Genomic DNA, 27,023 nt, shown 5'->3' on the forward strand with positions numbered 1-27,023 from the left:
CCGATACGGGCCCGTGGAAGGTGGGCCTGGTGGTGGTCCCGGGCCCGGCAAGGGAGTGGGGACAGGGGTGGCCGCAGTCGCGGCTGGGGAGGTGGAGGGCTACGGGGGCGCCGGGGGCGGGGGAGGGGGCCCCGGGGGGGTTGGTACCCCCCGGATAAGGGTCGCGACCCTCAGCGGGCCCTGCTGCGCACCCCTGCCCGTCACCCAAGCCTGTAACATAGGTAAGTAGATCATATTTCACTTTTAATCTATTTTTCATTATATTTTTCATAATTCCTTTCCACGCGATTTTCGAGGAAATTTCTGCGAAAAATTCAAATTCCTTTTGGGAGAAATGATTTTTTCATATTTCACGAGATGAGTTTACCCGAATTATTCACTCAATATAAGACCAAGATTGAAAGTGCGAAAGAGGTTAAGATTTCTCTTAACGTGATTGTTAAGAGATAGTTTTATTGGATTCATTTATTTCGTATAGTATATACAAATTTAGCGATACAAATTTAAGTTTTACTTGTAACTGATGGGATTGTTCGTCAATCCCATTGTAAATCCGATTGCGTTTTTTTTTAAGAATAGAAATTTTATTTTTTAAGAGTAATTAACATTTCGCGTTCTATTATGAGGAAATATTTCGATTGTAAACAATAAAAGAGTAACATTGGTTTTTAACATCTCATAAGCGCCGGCGCCAGATTGGCTTCACGTATAATATCGCGAAAGATCGAAGGCTTTTCTTTTCGGATTCCTCGCAATTCGAATCGAGAGAAATCGGTTCCTTCCTTATAATATTTTTCCTCTTTTCTTTTTTCGTAGACAGTAGAAAGAAATGCCGTTCGTTCGCTTATCTTGATTGATCGTACCGTAATTTGGGTGTCATTGGAATGCGCGTTTTTTATCCGTAGTGATGGATTGTCCCGCGTTTCGAATCTAACGAGGATAAATTTACCTCAGACAGGGTTGAACACTCGTCGAAATACGCGTCATTGTGCGTAACGAATAATCGGATTGGAGAAAATCGTCATCTTTCTCGATGCAAATGTAAACAGAATTATACGTGCAGCCGATTGTTCGACGGATTTTTCCTTCTTCTAACCGTGAAAAAATGATAGAGGTTGAAAGAAAAAAAAAAAAAAAAAAAAGGAAAAAAACGCACTGTTACTCGCAAAAATTAATGAACGATGACGAACTCGAGGAATCAAACTGTGCTAAGCTAAGAAAAAAAGTAACGACTTCTGTGAGAAATATCCGCTACAAATCATGGAAGTATGATCGATTTTAAGCGGCCGATACGGATATCGAATCGTAGCGACGGAAAAGTAATATCCATCGTGCGTTAACATATTAACGACAAGGCGATAAAATAACAATATTTTATTAAGTCTAGTATCAACGCAGCGTTATCGAATGAAAATAAAAAATTGTCGATAACTGTCCCATATCGTTTCTTCTTTCTTCGCCGTTAATTAATTCAATTTCTTTTGAAATTCTTCCTCAAACTCTTTTTTTTTTATCCGTCAGGTCATTATGCGTTAGGCACATTCTTTGTTCTTATCCTTCGCAGAGAGACAATGCAAGAAAACAAAACTGCGGAAGAGTTTAAGAACGCGCATTAACATATTCCGAAGGGTGGCTGGAAGAAAAATATTGACACTAAAGGTATCGGATCACTTGTTCGACTTGGTGGATTTGCGTAGCGCCGCAATCGTATTGATTACTAATTCACCGTGACTTTACGTAACGTTTTATGTTAACTGTTGAACCGATTAATTACCCTCTTGCCACTGTTCCCATTATAATTCTACCTATCCAATGACTTACGTTCACGTGATAGTTATGAATTTTTACATTTCGACTAAGAAATGCTTATAAATTCGAAATGAAAATTTTTCAATTGAATAAATTTGCCCGATTAAATTTATATCGATGTTAAATATTTATATAAAGCATTATTTATTGCGATTAAAGGAAAATTAAAAGTATCCGGATATCGGTTTAATAAAAGAAAGATTTTCGAGGAAAGTGTGGCACGCGTCGCACGATTGATGGAAATGAATCGGATTAATCAACCCTCGTTTTCGATCGTTCAGATTTTCGTCTCACGTACGTCTAATCTGGTTTGAACGATTCAAGGGAAATCATTGCGTCCTCCGCTTCTTTTTCACGCGCCACGTCCGTGAAATCGGTTCTCGTGATATCTGATTTAACGAATGGAAGGTCGACCACCGTTAGAAGGATGCGTATTTCAGAGACAGATTTATCTCTTTCTTTATCTCGATATTTTTTTTTTTCTTTTTTTTTTTTTTTTTCACTTCTTATAACTATAACGTGTACTATAACTTCGTCAACTTTTCTTTCCTTATTAATCTTATCTAGTTGCGATAGATTTCGAGGATGAAAGTTTAAAGTTTATCAGAAACGTGGATCGCGTCTTTATCGCGAATTGAACGCGACGTGACCGATCCTAGTGTCCAACTAGAAAATATTCCGTGGGAAACACAATTTCGCCGTAGGAATTACTCGTAAGTCGATTTCGCGTGGAACGATTTAAATCTCGAGGTAACCGCGGGGTGGTTCGGGTCTCGGGTCGAGTCGCGTTTCTCCTTTTTCTTCTCGCCCTCCCGCAGCACGGAGGGAGATGAGATGCGCAAGGTCAGACCTTAAGGGGTGGGAGAAGGGTTGCTAGGTTGACAACCCTGCTAGCAGGGAGGAACTCCGCCCATTGGCGGAAACCGCGAAAAAAAGAGAGGAGTGAACCCTAGAGGGTTCAGCAATGGCGAAAAAAGAAGTCGGAGGTCGGAGGGTGCGAGAGAGGTAGAAATAGACGGAGATAGACCCGTGGGTAACTGGAGGCAAACGGGGAGGCGAAGAAAACGTAATAGAGGGCAATCTCGTCCACGAATGTTAATTAACAACGAATTGTAATCATCGAGCGGCTCGTTCGACGGAGCACACACTCGCTTGATGGCTATTGACAAACAATTATGATACCATAAAGATACAAGCGCGATCATTAAATTTGATGGCATAATAGATTATGTTGCTCCTTGAAACAGAAGTGTTATACACGGTCAACCTTAACCGTGTTATTATAACTTTGGGATGATTTTTCATTTTTAGTTTTTTTTTTTTGTTCCTTTTTTCTGAGAGAGAAAAAAAAAAAAGAAAATTCGTTTCGAACGGTGTGGATAACACAGTTACGTGCACGACAAGCTTAAGTTTTTATCTTACCGTGTATTCTTTCCGTTTTATTGCATCGCATTATCGATCATCTTGAAACGTTTAATTTTCTTTTTCGTTTTCAAAGGGGAAATTCATTTATTCGAGATACGCACTTGGACGAGCTTGCTTCGACATTAACAATAAGAAGATTGCATTTCTGTTGCGGTATTACGTTTTCTTTTCGATTCGTATTTCGTATAGTTTGACAGGCTGCACGGTAATCAAAGCGTTTGAATGATAAAAAAATGTCTGTACAATACGCGGTTCGTTATGCACGTGCGTAATCACCGCCGGTACGGCCGATTTCCTTTCAGTTCATAATCTAATCGATAATCAGGAATGTTTCAAATCGAATCCGCGCGTGTTCGGATTTTTCCTTTTTTTTTTTTAACGATCCTACGATTAAAATGTTCGCGCCAAGAAAATTTCTCAACGCTCGAGAGAGAGAGAGAGAGTTTCTTCAAAAATTTTCCTCCCCCTTTTCGAAAGAGGGGGATCGATCGAAACATTGTAGTTCCGTTTTTATTTGAGAACGTTATGCAACGCGGAACTAGGACAATCTCAAAGCACGCACACACACATATATACACACGATCGAAACTATTGTGTACAGTTGAAATACACAGAATGTCGCAGAAATTTCCTCGTTTTCCGCGTTTCGTTTTTCGCACGATGACGCGCGCGTTCGAACGTGCGCGAAATTAAAACGCCTCGTCAGGTCGCAGCCGCGCGCTTTCCATCAACTTTTCTCGACGCTCGACGTTTTCGCTTCTATGGATATTTTTCAAACTCGCTCGTTTTTTTTTTTTTTTTCTCCCCTCCCCCCACCGATCGTATAAATAGCCGCGAGAAAACCCTCTGCCTCTGCCTCCTCCCATCCCCTTCCCCCCGCGCGATAAATCGAACGCGAGCGTATTTATTAAAATTGTTATATATATATATATATTTATATTTGTTGTATATATGTATATATCTATATTTGTGTTTTATAATGTTAAACTACGTTAATCGGTCTCGTTTAAATCCTCTGTATTCACAGATGCTCTCTTTCTTTTCGAAGCAGGGAGACGTGGTTTGGCGATGCTCCTGTCATGTGCAGGATGCGAGAAACCAATTATGGATCAGTACCTGCTGAATGTTTTGGACCGAGCATGGCACGTCGAGTGCGTCCGCTGCTTCGATTGCAGAACCACGTTGCAGGACAAGTGTTTCTCAAGGGAAGCGAAGCTATTTTGCAGAGAGGATTTCTTCAGGTAAGTAATCGTTCCTATCAACTTTTGCATTTTGCTTTTTCTTTTTTTTTTTCTCTCTCTTCCTTGAGATTGAAAAAAAGATTAGGAAGAATTATAGGCTATTTGAGTTTGCCGAGTTTGGCCAGGGATGATGATTAGAGACGCGTTCGAAGGATACCGATTGTCCGCACGAATGACATTATTTTCTTCCATTAACGTATCGTTACGTTGATTCTCATCTATTCGAGATTGACTTTTTCATAAAAAATCGAGGAAACGAGAATTTATCGTTCTCGCCATTCTCCAAATACTTTAATTTAAAATTGAAACATTATGAAGATATTTCGAATCAAAGTTGTAATTGCAATTCAAACCGAACAGTCGAAAATCGATCAACTATTTTGACTATATATACGAGTGCGCTCGATGCGGGGGGTAAAAAGTTACTGGTCGAAACAATATGAACAGGTACGAACGCCATTAGTTAGTAATTCATCGAAACGAACTTGTCCCTCCAGTTCTATGTAATAATTATCGTTCGAGCTCGTTTCGTCGATAAAACTTAAATCAGTCCTCGTTATGAGAGATGTCGCGGAATTTTTTTTTTTTTTTTTTTTTTCTTCCCCTTCCCCTTTCCATCGAGCAGAAGCTCGTGTACCGGCATCGCGACTATTTCCCGTTTGCATAATTAAATAATTGGCTGTGTCACAACTGGTACCGAGCAGGCGACGAACCGCTAGAAATCGAAAGATTTACGATGCATTAGGGGGACAATCGCGGCGACGTTTGTTGTCCGTCGATATTTTTCTTTCTTTTTTTTTTTCTTTTTTTTTTCTTTTTTTTTTTCGTCGCTTTTTACGATTAGAAGACGTTGATAGGTGGGTCGGTGGTGGTGAGGCAGAGGCGAGGCGAGGCGAGAAAAAAAAAAAAAAAAAAAGCATTTCGAGCGACGAATGGAAAGGAGGGCCTTGACATTTTCCCAGACAGCTCCCGTCGTTATTTCATTCGATCAAGCTTCCGAGGCAAAAATCTCTCGCTCGATCGAAAGCCGTTCCGTGAACGAAACGCGCCACCGCTATCGCGATTCGTTACGCGGTTCCACCGACGTTAGTCGTATCGTATATCCTATGGCCGGAGAGTCGATTTCTTGGTGGCGATTCGACAGACTTCGAGACTCCGGTTTCTTGCCACCTTCCACCTTCCACGCCGAGAGTAGACGCGTTAAATGGAAACAACCTCTCGAACGGCCCACTCTCTCTCTCTCTCTCTCTCTCTCTCTCTCGCTTGCCCTTTTGCGCAGAGAAGTTTTCGGTATAAATCACTCGGGAAATAAAATTCTAATTAACGAGACCGCGTTGAAAAGGAATTCGCCCGTTCAATAATTCGCCCTTTCGATCTATTCGATCGGGCGAGATGCGATACGATTCTCGTTACGTCTTTATCTGAAAAATAAAAAGCAAAAAAAAAAAAAAAAAAAAAAAAAAAAAAAAAAAGAAAAAAATAAATAAACGGTGCAAAATCGTAAACTAACTAACGATTCTTATTTGTTTCCCCCCTTGTGACAAGGAACGAGGGAACGTTTAAAGGAGGATCGTCAGTCACGTCGTGGAAGATTATTGCGAACGTATTGATTTACGAACGTGGTTCGGTATGGAATATTTATGATGCGGTTTGAATTGATGATCCCAAGTGACTCGGGAACCAAGTCGGATCGGTGATTTTGAAATATCCGATGTTTAAGCGAGCGAGATCCTCGGGGAAACTTTTCTCTCGGGTCTTCTCGGTTTCGCGAGAAGTCGTCCGCGCCCCTCGTCCAGCTGGACCTTGACATTCGCGTGAAAAACCGATCTGAAGAGCGTGAAGATGGGTCGAGATCCGCTTCGTTTCAAGCCGGTGCCCGGTGATTTTGTCGTGGGGATTCGAGGAAGAGGTAAAGAGAAGCGATTAAAGAGTGGTAAGAAATAGCGTCGATCGGTTGAATTAAATTATCAAGAAATGTTGGATTTTTCATCGTTGATCCGCGCGTTGATCGTTTCTACTTCCAATTTTCGTTTCTTTCTTTCCTTTCTTTCTTTCTTTCTTTCGCAATTATAAAGTTGAAAATGATGTAAATATCTGTTAAATAATATTTAACGGAGGGTACAATCGTGGAATCGTAAAGGGAGGGGGGAAAAAAGTATTGCAAAAAGTGTGTGACGAATGACGAAGGGCTTGCATCTCGATTATACGCGAGAGTCGCGTTAAAAACAAAGGTTAGAGGAAGAAACTTTTGATTTTGCGTAGAAACAATTAATTTCATTATTCTAATCGTATATAGATATTTGAAAATATTGCAATTGACGTGAACGGTGTTTCGAGGCAGATTCGAGTGAAGGGATAAAAAGAGAGGGTGAAATATAATATTAAAATGTCACGATAAGAAATGGACAGAGTATGGAGATATCTCAATATTGACAAATTTGAAACGACAATAGGGATGACTGTTCTTGTTTACCACGAAATAAAATCATCCACCTTCCCGATTCTCCGTCGTCTCTCCTTTCGCGACTTCTGGAAGCGATGAACGATCCCCTTTGTAGCCAAGGACCCGAGAACACGCGGAAAGTGGGGAGGGCGTGTTTAAAGGGGGGCCCTTTGATACTTATACGAACGAGTGTATAACGAACGTGTTGTATACTTTACGAGCCACTTTGCATTTCATCCCGATGAAAAATTCATTAGATGTAAGACGAACGGTTGGCTACGCTCGAGCGGCGTAGAAAAGCTTTTCGGGTCAAAAATAACTCGATCCCCGGCGTCCCGTTAATTAGCGTTATCCTCTTTGCTACCGTTACACGCGGCGCGAACAGTCGATCGGCAATCACGCATTCTTTTAAATCGCCTCTTGGGATTAACGCTCGCGCGTCACGCGGCGGGAAATCGGGAGTGCGTTCAAATCGGTCGATCTCGAGTCCGCGTCGAGTTTGTTTCGCGTAACGGAGAAGGGGGAGGGGGAGAAAAAACGCGAAACTAGCCGTAGAAACGAAGTCTACGGAGAAGAGAAACGGTAGGCAGGGCAAGAGGCCGATCGATTCCCACGACGACGACGACGACGACGACGACGACGACGACGGGGAGGGACGAATCTATCGATGTCGTTTCTCGGATCGAACTATCCCCCTCCCGCTACGAGGGAATCGCCGTTGGGAATATAGCGTAACACCTCCGGGAGGTCCACGGTATGGTTGGAAGGAACGGTACGCACGGTTATGGTAACCGGCTCTACGAGTCGCAGCAAGGTCCTTAAAGGTCGATAATGGCCCATGGGGGCCCGAAAGGGTCCAGGATCAAAAGAACCGATGTCCCCGTTTCAGCGCCGCCTCGACTGCCGTAGCTTGCGGTCGATGGCCCTCTGTGTACCCACCAAGAAATTATTACCTTAAAATATGGTCCACCACGTCGTCGAAATACGCCCGATGAAAACATTAACTCGGGGCTAGGGGGATGGTGGCGGTGTCAACGGAGAGAGACTCGAGACTCCTAGCGCCTTGTCGCCATAATAATCCGCCAAGAGTCGGTTAGGGACCGGATTTTCGCTTATTCCAACTTGTTCCCCAGTTTTTCGAAAAAGTTCTCTCGCGATCTCTAGTGCCTTGTGTGGGTGATATTCCACCAATTACACGCGGGAATAATTTATCGAGGCATCGATGGCGCCGGCTCGCGAGCATTTTTCTTTCGGTCGAAATAAATCATAACCAGCGGTGTTGCAACCGTGTGCATTTCGATCTCGATTCTCGTCGATAGAACGAGCGATAAACGAATAATCTTAATAATCTTAATAACGCGATCACGACGATTCGTCGTTCCCCATTCGAATCGAATTTCGCCTACATTTTTTTCCGTTCCGAAAGAAATTCGATCTCTCGAAGGGTGGTATCTAGGATAGAGAATAGATATCCTCTACGAGGAAAATGATGGAAAAGTTGGGATCAATTAACACGCTTGGAGTCCGAATCTCTGAATCTGCCGTTGCCACGGTGGCCTGTTTCCAAGCCTGGTGCGAGCCAAGTTCCGCGGGGAGAGAGGGGAAGCGCGGAAGACAGAAACTGGGCGATGGACGCCGGCTCGAAATCAAGGGGAAACGATCGAAATCGATCATAGATCGGCGTAGCTTTTCTCGGGGTTTCTCTCGAGTTCGAAAGGGCGCCGACGAGAGCGGCCTCTCCCATTGTCCTTGCTTTCCACCCGCGGTGTTGGCCTCCTCGGGAGTAGAGACCCGTCGAAACTCGAACGTGGAAACATTATAAATGCGGCGTGACGCCCGCTACGAACCGTAGGAGAAGTTTGTTGGGCGTGACGGGGCCGGCGCGGTCGAGAACAGAAAGAGAAACGGGGGAGAGAAAGAGAGGGAGAGAGGGAGGGAGCGAGGAGGGAGGAGGGGTTAGAGGGAAGAAGAGAGAAAGAGAGAGAGAGAGAGAGAGAGAGAGGGGTACAGAGTTGTTTCCCTTCCAGGAAGGTACGGCAATAGTATATATCGCGATGCGTATTCATACGTAGGGAACGTTTTTGCCAACCACCGGTCTCTTGCGTCATACTCTCGAGACAGGACCCTGTTCTCTGTCATACGTCGTACGCGGCCCATACGTGGTCGAATTATTCTTTTTTCCCTCCTTCTCCTCCTCCTCTTTTTCTTCTTCTTCTTCTTTTACTCTTACTCATTCTCTCGACCTTTTTTTTTTTTCCTTTTTCAATCTTTTTATCAATTATCCACTCGGGTCCTCGTGACAAAAGTTTAATCGGGATTACGTAAGTGGCGAGCGCAGTCGTGGCGCGGGTTCGTTTAACGATCGTTTGTCATCTCGTTACGCTTGGTATTTAGCCGCGAATCGTGGAGAAAGTGGCACGGACACCGGACCGATACCGCGAAAGTTCGATGAGGAACGAGGACGAAGATGGAAAAGGACTTTATGCAAACGGCGCTGCGTTTCACGGTGTGTCGCACGGCCAACGCCGACCCATTAGCATAACTGTTATGAACCGTTTTCTCAGCCATGCCTTCACCCTCTCTTCGCCCCGTTTGGTAATCGGCGATATTTCAGGAATTAATCGGCGCCAGCTCGAAACTGGTCCCGACAACCGGGTTGCAACCGGGTTACGATCTTTCCGCGCGATAAAGTGAAAATCGCGCCGGCGAGTCGCGCTCGAGTCGGCGATGAAGGAAAGGAGGTGTCGGCTCTCCAAGGTTGTCGCTTCTCCGACGAGAGAATAATAATCGAGCGAGAAGGAAGAAATCGATCGGTCTCGAGAAACGGAAACGAGCGTTTGTTCTCCCGCGCCGCTAATTGGATTCGGTTAATTAGACTTCCGCCGCCCGAGCGATCTCGCGGCTGTTTATTTCCTTTATCGGCGTATCCTTTATAGCGAGGCGTAGGCGCATGTGCGCTGATGGGAACCAACTCGAGAGATGGAAATTATGGGAGCGATCACGATCGAAGTTCGCGAAGAAACGCGAAAAATCGAGAGAGCTTCCACTCGAAAAAAAAATGATTCGTTTCCCGATTTTTCTTTCGTTTCGATCGGAGAATTCATCGTCGATTTCTCGGCGAGGCGAGATCGATCGCGGTCGACGATTTTCTCCCGGTTTCGTTCGTTCGATGGATTCGATCGAAGGTGAAAAAGCGTTTGGGATAGAAGTCGCGACGACGAACGAACAGCTTCCACATAGTTGTATCGAAAAAAAGGGACTGCGCGCATCGTAGCACGGATGGACGACGCGGAGAACCGAGCACGCACCGCATACATAAACTCGAGGCTCCGTGGCAAATCGTGGCCCGGACCCACCCCCTTTTTTTCCCTTTTCTTTTTTTTTCTTATCCGAGGCCCGCTGTCCTATATTTCTTGCTACACGCCAGAATTCCTGGCTCTTTACGCTCTCCTCCTTAAGGGAGCCCGAGAAGCCCACACCCCCTTCTTCTTGGGACGGCGGGTCGCCCTCATCGAACCGCTTTCTCACACACGAACGAGCCACGAAAGCACCACGTAAGCCTTTCTATTAATGATTTTTACGGCCGGCCTCCGTTTCTTTTTCTTCCACGAGGAAGAAAGGACCTGACCGGGCTGCTGCCCCTCGCGCGCCCTCGAAAAAACGAGAAAATCGGTCGGGGCAGACGCGCGTCCATCGACGAAAGGGCGGCGAAGAAGCGTGGGACGAGAGGGAAGGAGGGAGGGGAAGGGAGGAGTCGGTGATTCGGTGACGTATGCATTCGGGGAAGTTGACACGGGATCGGCTAATTGCTATAATTAATTAAATAATTCCTGTAATTAGACTTAGGGGGATTGCGCGCGAGGAGGAAGGCGGAGGATAGGGAAGGATAGGTATGGTACGGGAGGGGGAGAGGAGGGAGAGTGCGAAGAAAGGGAGAAGGGAGGGAGAAGCTCTGGCAGCGTAATGACCGTTGGTCGAGAAATATCTCCGGCTTCTGCTTCCGTGAGAAGATTGTTAGGAACTGCGAGTAGGACTGCTAATTTGGACAGGTTGATGAATAGTTTGAAAAAGTGTGCCGGTTGATTATAGGATATTCCGCGTAAATATCTATAGATGATCGCGTCGATCGACAAAACGGAATCCTTGTAATTTGTACCGCTCTTTTTCCCCCCCCTCCTCCTCTCGATCCTCGTCGCTTGTTTCCCCTTGCTCTAAGCAAACAAAGTTCCGCGCCCGTCGTCGTGTTTCCACTGTAACGAAACGATCGGTCGTCGAGTAGAAATGATCGACGATGAGAGAGAGACAGGGAGAGAGAAAAAAATAAAAAAAACGCTTGCCTCGTTTATTTTTCTCACGAACGACGAGCGAGGAATCTTGCGAATTTTCTTCGTTCGTGTTAAACGAAAAGATTCGAAAGGGAGAAGGAATAATACGAAATTAGTAAGAATGGACGAGATTGGCGCGATGTAGGTGATCGCGCGAGTAAACTCGACGGCGAGTTTCCGGTCGAGGAAACGCGCGGGATAATAAAATAGCGGTGAACCGATATTGCACGCGCGAGCAACGGGAAAATTCTGGCTCTCCGGGAGGGAGCAGCATCCACCCCCACCGGGGATTTGAACGCGAACACGCGTTTCGGAGGCAGCGCGTGGTCGCGGCTCGGCCGGAGGTGAAACTCGCGCCGCGAGCAACCTCGCCTACCTCGAGTGCCGGCCATCGATTGAGATGTATATTTACTTTCGAAAGCAGCAGCAGCAGCCCTAAAGGGACCACGGGGGTAATTGCTATAATTAATCGCGCGATTCCTGTAATTAAAAAGATTACGGGATTACTAGGTGGAAAGTATGCGGTGCTTCCGTAATAACACAGCCGCGGAAGGATCGGACGGACGAATCCTTTTCGGTTTAGATTTATCGCGTGAAACGTGTTGCGGCCGTGTCGTTGGGATGTTACGACGCGTGTTTTTAAGAAAAAAAAGGAAAGGAAAAGAAAGAAAAGGGCGCGTACCCGTTCCTTTTTCGCGCGAATCGTCGGCTATTTTGCGCCTCGTAATTTCTTTCTTCCCTTCCTTTCTTCCTTCTTTCCTTGCTTTTTTTTCCCTCCCCCCGATCGATCTTGGGGAAAACGGAGCGGTTTACGACAAAGAAACGATCTCGTTCAACGAACGATTAGGTAAAAGAAGAAAAAAGTGAGAGGGGAAGGGGAGGGAGAAGAAAGAACGGCTAATACAAAATTAACGGCGGAATTAAAGGAATAAAAGGGGGAGAGAGAGAGAGAGAGAGAGAGAGAGGAAAGAAAAAAGAAAGAAAAAGGAAAATCGAACAGGCGCTGGCGCTGGTTACCACGTTGCGCTTTTACAGCACCGAAGGGTTTTAACTTTTTATGCCCTATCGGGACGTTAAAGTCCCATCTCTTTAAAAGCGCCATATTTCTTTTATCGACGTTTGCGAGTGGAGCGGCTTAATGACAGGACTTGTAAGTTTCGAGTCCAATAAACGTCGTCGACGTACAACATTGACTTTCCTTTTCGTTCGTTTCGTTCCGAGTCGCGTCGACGAGTGTCCACGTGTTCGCGATTGTTGATCACGGAGGGAGGAGAGAGGAAAAAAAAAAAAAAGGAAAAAAAGAGGAAAAAGAGCAGCGAGAAAAATAAAAGAACGCGAAGACTTATGACTATTGGAACGAACGTAAATCGGGAGAAAAGTGAATTTTATGTATCGCCTCGCGTTTACGTCATATCGGGCGTTGAACGAAGATAAAAAAAAGCAGAAAGAGAGAGAGAGAGAAAGAGAGAGAGAGAGAGAGAGAGAGGCGAAAAAGCTAAGATTCGAGAAGGCGCGAAAACTCGCGACGAACGGAAAAACCTCTTCGAACGATTAATCATTGCGAGGTGACGCGTGCGCTCGTTATCCGATGTTTCAGCGCTTCCTGGTCGAGGACGAACTTAAAAGAAAAAAAAAAAAAAAGAAAAGAGAGAGAAAGAGAGAGAGAGAGAGAAAGAGAGAAAAGAAAAACTTGCTTGCTTCGTTTGTCGTTATTCACGTGGTTCGTTGCGCGGCGTTCTGTTGCAGGCGATACGGGACGAAATGCAGCGGTTGCCTCCAGGGGATAAGCCCGCAGGATCTCGTGAGGAAGGCGAGAGACAAGGTTTTCCACCTGAATTGCTTCACCTGCCTGGTGTGTCGGAAGCAGATGAGCACCGGAGAGGAGCTCTATGTCCTGGACGACAACAAGTTCGTCTGCAAGCAGGACTACCTGTCGGGCAAGCCGCTGCCGGACACGCATCACGTGCACGGTCATCATGGTGAGTTACAAGTGTCATTGTCCCTCGTTATCCACCGCGAAGAGAAACACCACCGCGAGACAGAGACAATCCGCGTGTCGCTTTGTTCCGTTCGTTTGCCCGGAATCCGATTTGCGGAACTATACTGGTATTGCCGGCTAGCGGCATGTTATCGATTGTATACCCACTCGTTTGTTCTATGAACGGGCGCGATTTAAAACGATCGTAATTTTAGCCGTGGAAACCGAGCCGATGCCCATCCATGTGCTCCTGCGCGTAAACCAAATCGTTGTTACGGATTCGTTTCGCGATCGCTCCGTAATTCGCATCGTATTTGAGGCTACGTCCTTCGAGCCAACCCAACCTCCTCAACGTTCAATCGTTTTTTCCGAAAAACGAATCTTTTTCGAAAAAATAAACTCCACCGCGATTCACCTCGCTTTCCATTTTTCCTCCGACTAGCCCTCCCGATATAGATAGGGAATAATTCACGCCTGGTCGGAAGGACGTCAAATTCGCTTAAAAAAGATAAAGCGCGATCACGGAACGTCCGAGATTTCTTCTAATTTTTTTCGAAGACAAATAAGGGATCGCAGAGGCTGGAAGAGTCACACGGGGGAGGGAGAGCACGGTTCGACGCGCCCGATGCGTCCGAGATTTCACGAAGTCAGGTTTAAAAAAAAAAGAAAAGAGAGAGAAAGAAAAAAAAAAAGAAGGGAGGCCGGGGGTAGGTTTTTCACGGAGGTTTTATCCCGGTTGGAACGGCACAAGCTGTGAAAACAGCGCGCATGTAACCGACCGCCAGCCACCAGCCGAAAGAGAAACAGAGAAAGGGAGGAGGAGGTGAAAAAAAAAAAAAAAAAGGGGCAAAGCGCGCGAGAGCGAGCGAGAGGGAAGGAAAAGAGCAGCAGCTCGGTTTCACGAGGATCTCTCGCCGGTGTGTAAGCCGTGAAACGAAAACCGAAAGGTCGTTAGGCAGGGGCAAACCTTTTGTCGCTTCGATGCCGACGCTTCGAAACCGCAAAATGTCCGACGACTCGTTTTCTTTTCCCTTTTTCTTTCGCCACGGGAGCGCGCCGCGTCTCTCCTTTTTCTCCTTCCAAATGCAAATTTCGACGCGACGCGGCGTCAGACCGTTTCCCTTCCACGTCTCGAGATGCTCGCGACCACCCCTCGCTCGCCCGCCCGCCCGCCTGCCTCTTCCCCCCCCCCCTCCCCCTCTCCTCCCCTCTTTTTCGCGTGGAAGAGACTCGGGCGAAAAAAATATTCGACGACTCGGCGAACGCATCTATCTCGGCATCTATCGTACATCTACTATCGGCCGAGGCGCCATTTTTCCAACGGCCTCCTATTCCTTTCGATAAGACGAATTCGAAGAGGCGACGGAACCAAGGCTCGCGAAAAGTATAGATAGAACGAGGAAGGGAGGGGAGGAGGAGGAAGAGGAGGAGGAGGAGGAGGAGGAGGACAACGATTACTCGTTTCGATGATCAAACATCGTGACGTCTGGATATTCCACGCGTATTCCGACATTAATCTCTATCACCGTGCAGCCATTTGTCAGTTGTCGAATTCACGGTGATCGTCTGCGGCGTATGCGAAAAGCGCAGCAATTACGCGACGAGTGTCGATTAATCAGCAACGTTTATTGAAAACTTTTAGAATCTTTTGTCGCGAAATTGCGACGCGGAAACGCGCGTAGATCGGACATAGAGAGGAGGGGAGGGAAATTGCGAAATTTAAAGGAAAAAAAAAAAAAATGAACACGGTATGACGCGGTGTAGATCCACGAGCGAATAACCGTAATCACGTTTAATTGCTAATTTCGTATGGAACATCGACAAATTCACTCGTTCCGTTGATAAATTATATTCTATTTACTATAGCGGATATTTTCGCCGCTCCGTACATCTAAAGTTGACGTTGATCGATGCAATTATTTTACAACGAAATTTTTCTAGCCACGCGATAATACCGTTTCTCGCGTCGTTTTACCATAATTATCATAACAAGTCGTTCGACGAGAGGTCCGTTTCGAGGAAAATTGTCTACGATTCGTAGACAAACGTAGGTCTTTTCCTAAGGGGAAGGGGAAAAAAAAGAAGGGGAAGAGGAGGAAAGCAGAGAACGAATGTCTCGACCACCTGATCGAATCGCTGATTTCGAAAGGAAATTCGTTCCCTTTTCCTGAAAATTTAACAGGGGTTTCTTTTCGCGATTCGAAGCTTTGAGTAGCCTGTAACGAACACAAAATCATTGAACAGAAAAGTGACTGGTGCTCTTTTCGAAGTCAATGATTCGACGAGCGATGTGATTAAAATACACGATTCGGATCGTTCACGAGCAGAATCGTCCAACCTGTCGACAGGAGGAGACTCGTTGATGGGTTCAGGATCGGAAGACGAGGACGAGGACGGTAGTGCTCACCATCATCACGGTGGTGTCGGTGGCCCTCACTTGGGGCCTCACAATCTGGGTCCAGGTGGTCCCGGTGACCAAACGGTCGGTCATACTGGCGATCTACCTCTTGGAAGCGATCCTTGTAAGCAGGAAGACTCCGAGGATCAAGGTAGGTCCACGTTACTTTGAACTCTAACTCTAACGTTTAACATTTTTTCTTTTTTTTTTTTTCTACAAATTTTATACACCTTTACCTTTCGTTTCGAAAATTCGAAAAACGATTCACGCAAATATTATTATCGATTATCTCGCTAAAAAAAATTGAATCGAACTTTCAAATAAGACATAGAAAGAAAAAAAAAAAAAAAAAAGAAAAAAGAATCGTCGCCAGCACAAACTCGATTTAGAAACGATTGACTGAGATCGACCAACGACTTAATCACGGCCAATCTTGCCCTTTCGTGGAACCCCTCCTCGAAACGAGGGAGGAAATTCGGTGGCTTGACCTGGAACGTCACCACGAATTACTAAGCGCGTCAGGTCTTCCCGCTCTATTATTCGCTTCTGCTCTTTTATCACGAGCGCGCGTAACACAATGACCCCTCGCTTTTACCTCTCTCGAACTGAGCTATACACCGGGTATACAAGCATCTATACCATGCTATTCGGCAAAGAGGAAAAGAGGGGTGTCTTCGCGAAGGGTGGCCCCTGTAGTGCGGTGTGACACTGTCCAAACATTTTCTTTGTCCCGTGGTTAAGACCTCCCCGGGTATATATATAGATTATCGTGAAGAGTTGGGATCCAAAACTACGCGCGGGCGCGCGTATACGTTGCATTACGTGTACGTGCACACGCACACACGCACACGCGTGCTTTGTAGAGTGTAGCTTTCGAGCGTAGACCAGCCACGATAATCCGATGGGGGTTTCGCATCGCTTCCGGGGGATTGGCTTCGATTGTTGTTACCTCGATCCAGCCGATCAAGATTCCGAGATATGTATATCATGCACGCGCGTCTGCGTGTAGAGCTTGTTAAGAAACCGTCCGTCGAGAGAGAGGGAAAAAAAAAAAAAAAGAAAGAAAAAACGCTCGCTATTTATTCGGCCTATATATATATATGTGTGTGTGTGTGTGTGTGTGTGTGTGTGTGTATAAAGCGAAATTCCCCATCGGGGATTTCGTGGATGGAAAAATATTCGTTACCTCTGAATTCTAATCGAGCGCGACTGCGTGCATTGGAAAATTGACGCGCGGTGAAATTAGGCTGAACAAAGTCGAGAGCGTCGGGAGGGGAAGCTTTGCTCGGGGCATTTGTTTCTCACGAAACAAGTGCGTTTACCCCCGCGGTGAGGGATCGATTATTAAACTGGTTTGTTTGCCGATTGGTCCAAGGTTCCCTGGACGGCGATCCCGAAACGAGGGATAGCCAAACGGAGAACAAAAGTCCAGACGGTGGTGCCGGTGGTGGTAGCGGCGACGGTGGTGCCGGTTCCAAGAGGCGGGGGCCGAGAACTACCATAAAGGCGAAACAATTGGAAATTCTCAAGTCGGCGTTTTCGTCTACCCCGAAACCAACGAGGCACATCAGGGAACAATTAGCGAAAGAGACCGGATTGCCGATGAGAGTGATACAGGTTTATAACACGTTTTTCATTACACCACTACTTCACTTCACCTCTGTTTCACCGAGTAGTAGGGACGGAATTATCTTCTTATATTCGACGAGCGAAATTAATTAAATCGAATCGAAGAGAGATTGGTTAAGGCTAATCCTAATCTAAGCAGGCGGCCAATTAAACGGAATGAAAAACAGCCGGGCGTAACGGTGTTCCCAGGTCTGGTTTCAAAATAAGAGGAGCAAGGAGCGTAGGTTAAAACAACTGACGTCGATGGGCAGGAGCCCGTTCTTCGGCGGCTCTAGAAAAATGAGGGGCTTCCCCTTGAACCTGAATCCCGGTGCTTTGGGCGGCGAGGACGGACCGCCGCCCGGTTTTCCATATTTCGGCGCGGAGAAGTTCGAATTCGGTTACGGCGGGCCCGTGGCATTTCACCATGAATTCTTTGGTGCTCATCCGCCCCCTCATCCACATGGACCGCCCTTCAGCGGACCAGGCAATCCTGGTGAGTCTCTGGAATTCGATCTCTTCTCTCCGAACTCTTAACTCTTCCCGATTTTCGACTCCTTTTTCGATCCCTTTCGATCCCCTTCATCATCGCGATAGAGAAGAGACCCAAGAATTTCGAAACGATCGTAACAATTGTTAAAACGGAACGCAACGTGTACACGATATTCAAACTCGGTTGCACGCGATCCTATCCGATATTAGCTATATCGAATAGCAGAACCTTGTCTCGAGTTCTATCGCGGCTATAATAAACATCGTAGCGGGTAGGTAGGTCGCGATAATTATGACAGCCGGGTTCGGAGATAGCTGGCCGGATACGATCCTCTCTGAATAGTACACGTAATCTGTTTCTGACAGGTTTGGACCCGGCGAGTTTAGCGGGTATGGCGGCCGCAGTGGCGGTGACAGGGGAATATCCACCTCCGGGTGCGGGAGGCGGCCCTCCGGAATTTCTCACGGGCCCTCCTGGACAGGGGCCCCCTGCACCTTCTGGCGGCAGTCCTGGAGAGTTCCTAGCACCTTCAGGTACGGACCAAATTCTTTCGAAAAAAGGTTTTACCGCCTTTCTGTCGGTAGAACGTTTTCTTTTTCTTTTTTTTTTTTTTTTTTTTTTTCTTTTTATTTTACCTCACTTTCGCAACAATCGTTTTCTCTCTCTTTCCTCGATGTACACGATTAATCATTTAATACGCTAAAATTGCGTTAACGAGACTCTGGGGGGTAATGGTGTGGGGTGTTGGAAACTTTGACAAATTGTAACGTGTATGCGGAGTATCGATATGGTAGAAAGTTTTCGCGCACAAAATTATCGTGCGATCGAAACCTTTCTAACAACTTGTACGTGTTCGAAGGAACGATTGGTTTCTTTCTTTCTTTCTTTTCCTTTCTTTCTTCGAATCTCAATATTTCTCTGTAATAGTTTTCGATGGATTTGGTATTTCTCAGGTGGAGCACAGGGTAATCCCAGTGCCGGTGGGAATGGTGGCGGTCCAGGTGGCGGCGGCGGCGGGGGTGGGTTCCTGGAGCCGCACCAGATGCAGAGCGAAGGGCTGGCCTGGTAGTACGAGTTTTAATTAACGTTTATTTTTTCTTCGTGTTTATGTTGCTTTCCATCGACCGAGCGAAAAATCGATCGAATTACGAAGAAGAATCGCGCGTACCCGATGGGGAGATCGTACGACTTTGTTCCGGCTTCAAAGACTTTTGCCCGCGAAGCGAACGTGGCGCGAGAGTCGAGCCAGGTCGATTTTGCATCTTGTACGTTTCTGTAAGATACGCATACGATAAGAAGATCGATCGTTTAGCTTCGTTTCTTTCACGGTTATCATTGTCATTATTAACATTATTATCTTTATTATTATTATTAATAATATTATTTTATTATTATTATTATTATTATTATTATTATTGTCGTTGGCCAACGCCAACGTTACTATTTTATTATTATTATTTTTATTATTATTATTATTATTATTATTATTATTATTATGAGTTATTAAATATTATTATTAATATTATTGTGTATAAAATTTCGAAATGTCCTATCGTGTAATATTATACCCTCCCTGTTGATTAATTTTCGACGTTAATTTTAAGAGAAATCCTGTAGATATCTGCTGTTCTACACCCGAGAAATACATGCGAAGGAAACACGTAAAGGAAAAAAAGAAAAAGAAAAAAAAAGATCATCGGAAAAGAGAAAAGGCATAACGTTACATCTAAAATACGTAAAAACACACAATACGAAACAGAATACAACAGGTACACGTACAGGCGACATTCAGTACACATGCGTAAATTCTACATTTAAAGAAACCGCTGTACTATTTATCAATAAAGTATAAATATAAATAGGAATGTGTAACCTGTAACTGTTAAGGTGGCGATCGATGTAAATAAATCTGTCTTTTTTTTTTTTGCGAGAGAAGCGCGCGAAAAACCATCAGTTGGCTGAGTTCTGTCACCGAACTGTGTCTGTAATTGTAACTTGCATTAAAAAAAAACGTCACACACGAGAGAAAGAGACACGCCGCCTCGATGCATAATGATTATAAATATTATTATAATAAACCACCTCGTATTTCCGTATACGTACAGTTGTGTGCATTTTTTTTTTCTCTCGTTTTTTATCTCTCTTTTTCCACACGCTAAAAAAAAAAAAAAAAAGAATTAAACCAACGCCATCAAGATCATCATTAAAAATGGTAAGTAAATCTCATTTTAATTTATAAAATTGCGCGAAATTCGTATTTTTAATAACGTTCTTATTTTTTTCTTATTTATCGCGCTTCTGTTCCTTCGAAATCGGGACCGATTTATTCCCGACACGTTTCCCATCCCCGAAAGTCGAAATCTCGGTTTCTTTCATTCATCCCCCCAGCGGGGATAAACACCTGAGACTATCGATATGTACTCGACGAGTCCTTTGGCCCGCCCCATCGCCCCCTTGAATCGGTGTCCGCAAACGCATCTGCGACTCGGGGCGCTGGCCTAACATCGTTAACAAACGGGTGCAACGTCGTTTTCCACGACGACGGCGGCGGCAGGGGGGGGATGCGGGAGATTCGTTTTCCTGGACATCTGGTGAATTCGATTTTGATGTGTTTCTGCCCTACGGGGGAGGGGAAGGGGATTGCACGCTTCCTCGGGGCTTCAGCATCGCCGTTCCCGTATCTCTGACAGTCCCGCTGGGGGCAGGAACGATGCTGCCTACGTCTCTCTGCTACGTGTGTTACACGCGTGATACAACCGTGTGTACACACGCGATATCGACCCTCGACGATCGTTCCCGACAAGTGTTCCTCCCTTAAGTACGTACGTAGCGCTGCCTCGCAGTTTACCGTTGCGTCCCCAGATACCTGTGTATTTTTCAACGGCGCGAAAACGTGGCCGACCACCTTTTTAATATTGCACCCGCCCGTTTGTCTTCTTGACGAGTTTTCGGGATCGCCCGCTCTTCTTTTTTTATTCTCTCCTCGCGTTTGAACGTGTTCTATCTATCTTTCTTTCTTTTTCTTTTCTTTTTTTTTTTTTTTCATTCGATGCACAATCCTTCTCAGTCTATGTTTCGAACCAATTATTGCGAGAAAAATCGATATTCGAAAAATCAAAATTATCGTTCGATGATTATTATTTATTAATTTTTCTCGATCGCGTCTATGATCTGCGCTGAAATTTTCCACGAGAATGAGAAGATCGGACGATCGTTGGGATCGTTTTTTCCTCTAAATCGGCTCGATCCCCCGACGAGCTACGGAGCCGCGTCCTCGCGGGAGTTTATCGTGGAATTTAACCGGATAGAGTGGCGACCAGAGTACACCGTGTGTACATTGTAACAGTGATTGGGAGGACGAAGGGCGTCGGTGTAGCGTGTAATACGTGTCCTGACGGATCTCTTGCAGAAGATCCATCGGGAGATTCGACAGATGCGTGCCCGCCTCCGCGCCCCAGGAACTACCACGGGGGTCTCGCGGGAGTCTTGCAGAGACAAACCGTCCCAGCGGGTCGGTATACACCCTACCGTATCATTTTTGTTACCCTCCTCGCTCAACGAGCGTTCTTAAACCCATCGACGAATTCTTGCGCAACGAATCGCGTCACGATTCCATTTCGATACGTTCGATAATCGCGCTTAATCGACAAATTAATCGATCCTTTCTCGACCATAAAGTGGATACTTCTTTTTTTCGTTTTTTATCGATGTTTAAAAATGTTTCGAAGAGAGAGAGAGATTTATTTATCGGCGAGAGATTTGTCCGGTTGGAAGGGAGAGATGCGAGATGCGTTCGGAAGCTGAAAATCCGAAAGAGGGGATCGCGTGGAAAGCGTGTTTCGAACATTCACGTGGCGGAGCACGTGTCGGGAGACAAGCCCCTGTCGCGCAAACCCCTCGTTCTTCTCCTATCATTACGCAAGGAGGCCTTACAAATCGTGGCCGGCTTACCGCGCACGTTCCAACTCTACCGCTCGTCGCTGCCTCGAATCAACGTGGCAAAGCTACCAATTAACCCTTGCCATTGCCGTTTGATCGCCGTCGTTTCCTCGGGAAATCAGGATCGATTGTTGCACCGTTGTGCAGCTTCCCGCAACGTTTCGCCTCAATCCCCGTCCCCCATTCCCCTTTGTATCGTTTTAATAAGAGGAACGATGCGACCGAAGCAATTGCAACGTCTTAATTACGTGTAATTGAGTATAAGCGCGGCATTATTTCTCTGCTCCTTTGTGGAAAAACCCTTTCGATTCCAAGTATTGTCGTATAAACACGCGTGGCTCGTTTGTTCCGCGAACCGACCGTTCCTGGAACCATATAAATTCGACGAGGGGTCGAATCGACGACGACGACGACGACGACGACGACCAACACCAGGCGCACAATGGAAACGTCTACCGGCCGTTGTCACCGATCGAGAAGAACGACGAGCACGGATGGAACGTGTCTTTTCGTGGCGTGTAGCAGGCAAGAACTTATTTTCCACTGTCTCGCTTCAACCGGGCGGACGGCAGAAGTGTCCGGAACGACCTCCCGGTGTTCAGGCCGGGCTTAGGCTAATCCGAAATCCGGATTACTCGTGCCTCAGCTGGTCCAGTCTTACCGGGCCACCGTCGTGTAACAGCGATAGCGCATTTTTTCCGCCGCATTAACGATCTCTCGATCCCTCGATCCGTACGAATTTACGTGGCTCGAGGAAAAACAAGGTTTCGATTCCCTCCGTTCGCATTTCCCAACTTTATCTCCCTCGCCTCCTTCTTTCTAAGTAGGAACGATCCTCATAAATATACTTATGCTAATTGCTCCGGTTTGTCCACCACCGGTTTCAGATCCGATGGATCTGCTGAATCACGCGCGCACGAGAATAATATATACACGCGTCTATAAGAGCGTCTGCACGGAACGGAAGTTCTTATGGCATTCCTATTACCGAGACACTCGGCGACGTATGTAAATAACACGTACCGAATGGATCGCTTTATCTCGCGCGTAGCGCGAAGCGTAGGTGTGTACGAGTATTTCTGTACCCAACGCGTGTACGCGTTTCCACGCGCGTCAATTTCAAACACGCGAGGAATTTTCGAAAGTTCGACACCCGCGACGAACCTTTCAATTCTCTCTCTCTCTCTATCGCGATACCGCGTTAATCGGATAGATTATAAATACGATCGTTCAACCTTGTCCCTCCGCGTTTGAATGTAACACCGAGTCTCTCTCTCTCTCTCTTTCTCTCCCGTCGCGCGTTTCTTCGTCTTGCGTTTTTCGATATGGTCGCGTGCGCGTATCTACCCTCTCGAACCCGCTTATCGGTACTTCCACCCCTGGCCCGGGAGCGAGATAAGTATTTGCTATTTAAAATACCAGTCCTCGCCGCGTGGGCCCCAAGATAAACTGTTCGTGCATCTAGGAGGGTGAAAGACGGCGTGAAAGGGAACGAGAGGGAGGGAAAAAGAGGGGTTGATTATAAACCGAGAGCAGAGGAGGAGGGGGGGGGTGGGGGGGGAAGGACGAGGGTGAAGGGCGGTGGAGTGTGCAGCAACAGCAACAGCAACAGCAGCCACGGCGGTCCAGCGTGAGGGTGGTTTATGGGGGGTTGTACCGGGTATTGTTGTATAAATAGGTTTGGCGAGTTAGGGGTTGCTACCCCCGAGGGAACTGCACATGTCCGCATCGATTATACCACCCCTTCCTGACCCCCCTCCCCCTCCCCCTCCACTTCTTCCGTCTCACTTCCATCTCGTTCTCGTTTCTCTCACCCCTTACGGGGAGGAGGGGGGGGGGCCTCTTCTCGATTCTCTGCCACCGGTGGGTGGTTTCAACTTCCCCCCCTTCTCCCCCTTCCTGACTCTGTCGTACAACGTGTCTCCATCCCTCTCTCGATTTTCCCCGTCTTTTTCTCTCGGCCACCCTCTCGTACGTCTATCGAAAGCTTTCTCCCCGCGGAGCCCACGGGGCACACCGCTCGGTTATTTTCAAGCCATTTGCTTTGTAAACGCACGCAATCTCGACCAGTCACCCTCTCCCTTTCTTCTTCTTCTTCTTCTTCTCCTTCGCTAGATTTTCACCCTCTCCTCTCTCCCTTCGCCTAATATTATAGGCCCTCGTGTTCGTTAACGTTCGATTTTTGGAAAGGAAGGAGAGGATGCGATCGCGAGCGAACAGGTGGAGAACCTGTTCGTTCCCGAGGAATCGTTGTTCGCGCTTCTTTCTTCCACTCTTTCGATTTACGACGACGAAATCCGACGAAAGAGCGTCAAGAAGTTGAGGGTGAAACTTAGGAGTTACGAGATCGATCGTAACTCTAGTGGATGGTTAAGATCGAAAGTTCGCGATAACTTCTCGCGATCCGAGGATCGATCTTTCTTCGATCGAACTTCGTCGTCGAGAATTTATTTATTCCGAGATACATCGATCGCTCGGTTTCCTTTTACTTTTATCGCTTCCTTTCGCATCACGTTCACGCGCTCTTGCAAAATATTCTCGCGTACGAAGAAGGGAGAAGGGGCAGGCTGGTTTGCTCCGCTTTTTTTCTCTTTCTTTTTTTTTTACCATGGTGGGCGCATTCATAAAACATTCTCCGTTCATATTTCTTCTCAAATCCTTGGTGGGTGGCGGCGTCTCGATTCACTGGGGCGCCTGTGTGCGGGCCACCAGCCGACCCCGTACACGGGGGTCGAATTCACGGTCGAAAGGGTCGAAACCGTAAAACGGGGTTGAAGCGAGCTTTAATACCCCGATTGGGGTGAACCCAGGCCCGAAAAATAACCGGGTTGCACACCTCCGACGTCCTAGCTACAAGTGGCGGTCCTCACGGAAGCCCCCCCCCCTCCCCTCCCCACTTGACTTCATCTCGCGATGAACCTCGCCAACACCCGTTAGAACTTCCTAGCGTTGCAATCAGCACCGCCCTCGCCCTCCTCCACCCCCCGTGGACACGAGGATCCATCCTCCGGCACCTGGCGCATGACAGAGTACACTCCAGTGAAATCACACTTCGCTCGGGGAACTCCTCTCCCCCTCCCCCATCCCCATCCCCATCCCCTCCCTAGCTGATGATGTTACGCCACGTTTGACCTCGTGTTTTTATTAACAACAGGTACTACTATTACGGTCCATCGGTACGATGACGACGCCGATTCCCGAGCGGACCGACGCCCTTAGGGTCGTCGATAGATAGGTCGAAAATCACCGACCGTGTGTGTCTATCCCTCCTCGAAGGTGATTTCGATCGGACCTCGCCGCCGAAAATAAATTCACTCCCCGGGTAAAAAAAAAAAAAACGTAGCGACGAATTTTCTACCTTTTTTTGTTTGCCGTTTTTTGTTTTAAAATGTCCCCTCCCCGCCCCGCTCGTTTCTTCCTTCCATATTCCNTTTTTTTTTTTTTTTTTTTTTTTTTTCCACGTATAAATTTGTTTGCCGCTCTCGTTTAATATTCCTTTTCGTTTTTAATTTCGCGCGCACAATGGATATTTCAAACCGTTCGTTTAACTTTGATGTCAAATAATTTGATTTCGCGTCAAGCAATTTCAATGTCGAGCGTCCATTTATTTGCACGTTTCTAGGTAAATATTATACGCGTTGATATTTCAGTTTGCCGTGGGATCATCGAACGGGGGGTTATACACGCGTATATATTTCGATCGACTCTCGGCGCGTGCGAAGCAATCGAAATCGGGCAGTAGAAATTTCTTTTTCTTTTTCTTTTTCTTTTTTTTTTTTTTTTTTCCTCCCCGTCCGATTCGCGCGCGATCCGCGCCGCGATATCGCCTTAGATCGCGTCAGACCGGACGAGACGGACGGTGTATCTCTTCCTTTCCTCCCTCGTGTCGGCTTCTCGCTTCTCTTTCTCTCTCCCGCCCTCGTGTTCCGTCGATTCCGTAATTCCAGGATGCCGCGCCACGGGCTGATTCTCCGCCCGTGGATAATTACATTTCGCGTTGTCCTAATTGCGTTAGCAGGTCTTATAGGGGAATTAACATAGTTTGCCAGAGTTTGGTATATATATATACCGAACCAGTCACCGCCACTGGAAAAATATTTCATCAGCGTGTTGCCGAATGTCGGGCGAAGGGAGGGGGGGGAGATGCTGCTGGAATTTCCGGATGGAGGAAATTCAAATTCAAACTCGAACCACGAACCTCGTTTCTCTCGTGTTATTTTCGTTATCAAAAACTGATTTCGACGCGTTTATTTTCCGCGTGGGGAAGGACGAGGGCGAGGGAGGGAGGGGGAGTGGCGTTCTCTGGCCACGGTTTCGAGGGAAGAATTATCGAAGATGGAGAGAGAGAGAGAGAGAGAAAAAAAGAAAAACACATCGGAGCGGAGCTCGCCGATAAAAGCATTTTTTATGGTCGCGCAACTGGTCGCGTAACGACAATGGCTAATAATAATACGTTATTATTGGGCCCATCCCACAAACGTAACACCGACTCCGCGACGATTACCCCCGCGTGACACGGTGCACCGGTTTGGTTTATTGCTATAATTTTTCTCTTTAGCGGTTCTCCCCCTATGAAGTGGGCGGTGTTCGCATGGGAGGAGGCAGAAAACGAATCGGCGCAACTAAGGAAGACACCGGTGGTCATACAGGCACTTACGTAAACGCGTGCACGGGGTTGGAAAAGCGTTGCGGAGATATGCGGAGAGGCGTCGACGAAGATACGCCCCCCATCTGTCCACCCTTCTCGGATCCGATCCCTCGGCCGAATGCAACACTTCCCTCCCATTCGATAGAGGCGATGGCACGCGTTCAAACGGGGTGAACGGGGTCAACCCGTAGGGGGTGCGATCGAGGGGTCGTCTCTTTGAAAATTCTAACTCGTTTATACACGCGGCGCGCATATACATGTATATATATATATATATATATATGTGCGTGTGTGTATTTGGTCGCGCGTGGAAGAAATAAAAAAAGATGGAACAGGTGTCTGCGGAGAAGTGGGTGTTTCGGGAAAGGATGAACGTCGTATCGCCTCTTCACGCCATGTTATGGTAGCGTTACATGGTCGGTAAGGGTGGAACGTGACGTACGCGTGGGATTCGTCACGGCTCTAAGGCGTAATCACGTTTCTGCGTGGTAATTAATGGAAGGAGGTAAGTTTATCTCCGTGACGATGGTGGAACGAAAAGGACGCGGATTCTAGCGTGGTTGGTAAGGACGGGGAGTGCCGCCGGGGTACGTACCCAGTGAACTAATTTTCGTTTCGATCCTCGCCCCGTGTTTTCCCATGCGGGGCCGCGCCGGGTGAGAAAGGAGGGACGAGAAGGTGGGACGAAAATAACGCGATATCGCCGCGACCTCTCC

The 27,023-nt window shown here is 46.8% G+C and overlaps 2 protein-coding genes across 3 annotated transcripts in view; one reads left to right on the forward strand and one right to left on the reverse strand.

The window, feature by feature from the left end:
- The window catches only part of LOC122718145 (N-acetylglucosaminyl-phosphatidylinositol de-N-acetylase), a 70,177-nt gene that overhangs the window by 6,924 nt on the left and 36,230 nt on the right, over positions 1-27,023 (reverse strand). The gene's annotated exons all lie outside the window — the stretch shown is intronic.
- On the forward strand, positions 148-18,964 carry LOC122718133 (LIM/homeobox protein Lhx5). 2 transcript variants are annotated; one of them, XM_043942867.1, is made up of 8 exons: positions 148-221; positions 4,283-4,475; positions 12,990-13,222; positions 15,549-15,770; positions 16,995-17,236; positions 17,438-17,723; positions 18,086-18,253; positions 18,674-18,964. In XM_043942867.1, exons 2-8 carry the CDS (start codon positions 4,303-4,305, stop codon positions 18,787-18,789), a joined length of 1,440 nt encoding a protein of 479 aa, XP_043798802.1. In that variant the 5' UTR covers positions 148-221; positions 4,283-4,302; the 3' UTR covers positions 18,790-18,964. The 2 variants fall into 2 exon arrangements, with proteins under 2 accessions (XP_043798802.1, XP_043798812.1); XM_043942877.1 differs by having other exon boundaries at positions 15,570-15,770.

Source organism: Apis laboriosa, unplaced genomic scaffold, assembly GCF_014066325.1.
Source record: "Apis laboriosa isolate Shangri-la unplaced genomic scaffold, ASM1406632v1 scaffold11_cov152, whole genome shotgun sequence".
NCBI lineage: Eukaryota > Metazoa > Arthropoda > Insecta > Hymenoptera > Apidae > Apis > Apis laboriosa.

Coding starts and splice junctions, on each gene's coding strand:
- LOC122718133 (XM_043942867.1), top strand. CDS start 4,303: ATGCTCCTGTCATGTGCAGGATGCGAGAAACCAATTATGGATCAGTAC. Junction 13,223..15,548: donor TCACGTGCACGGTCATCATG/GTGAGTTACAAG, acceptor GTTCACGAGCAG/AATCGTCCAACCTGTCGACA. Junction 18,254..18,673: donor AGAGTTCCTAGCACCTTCAG/GTACGGACCAAA, acceptor GGTATTTCTCAG/GTGGAGCACAGGGTAATCCC.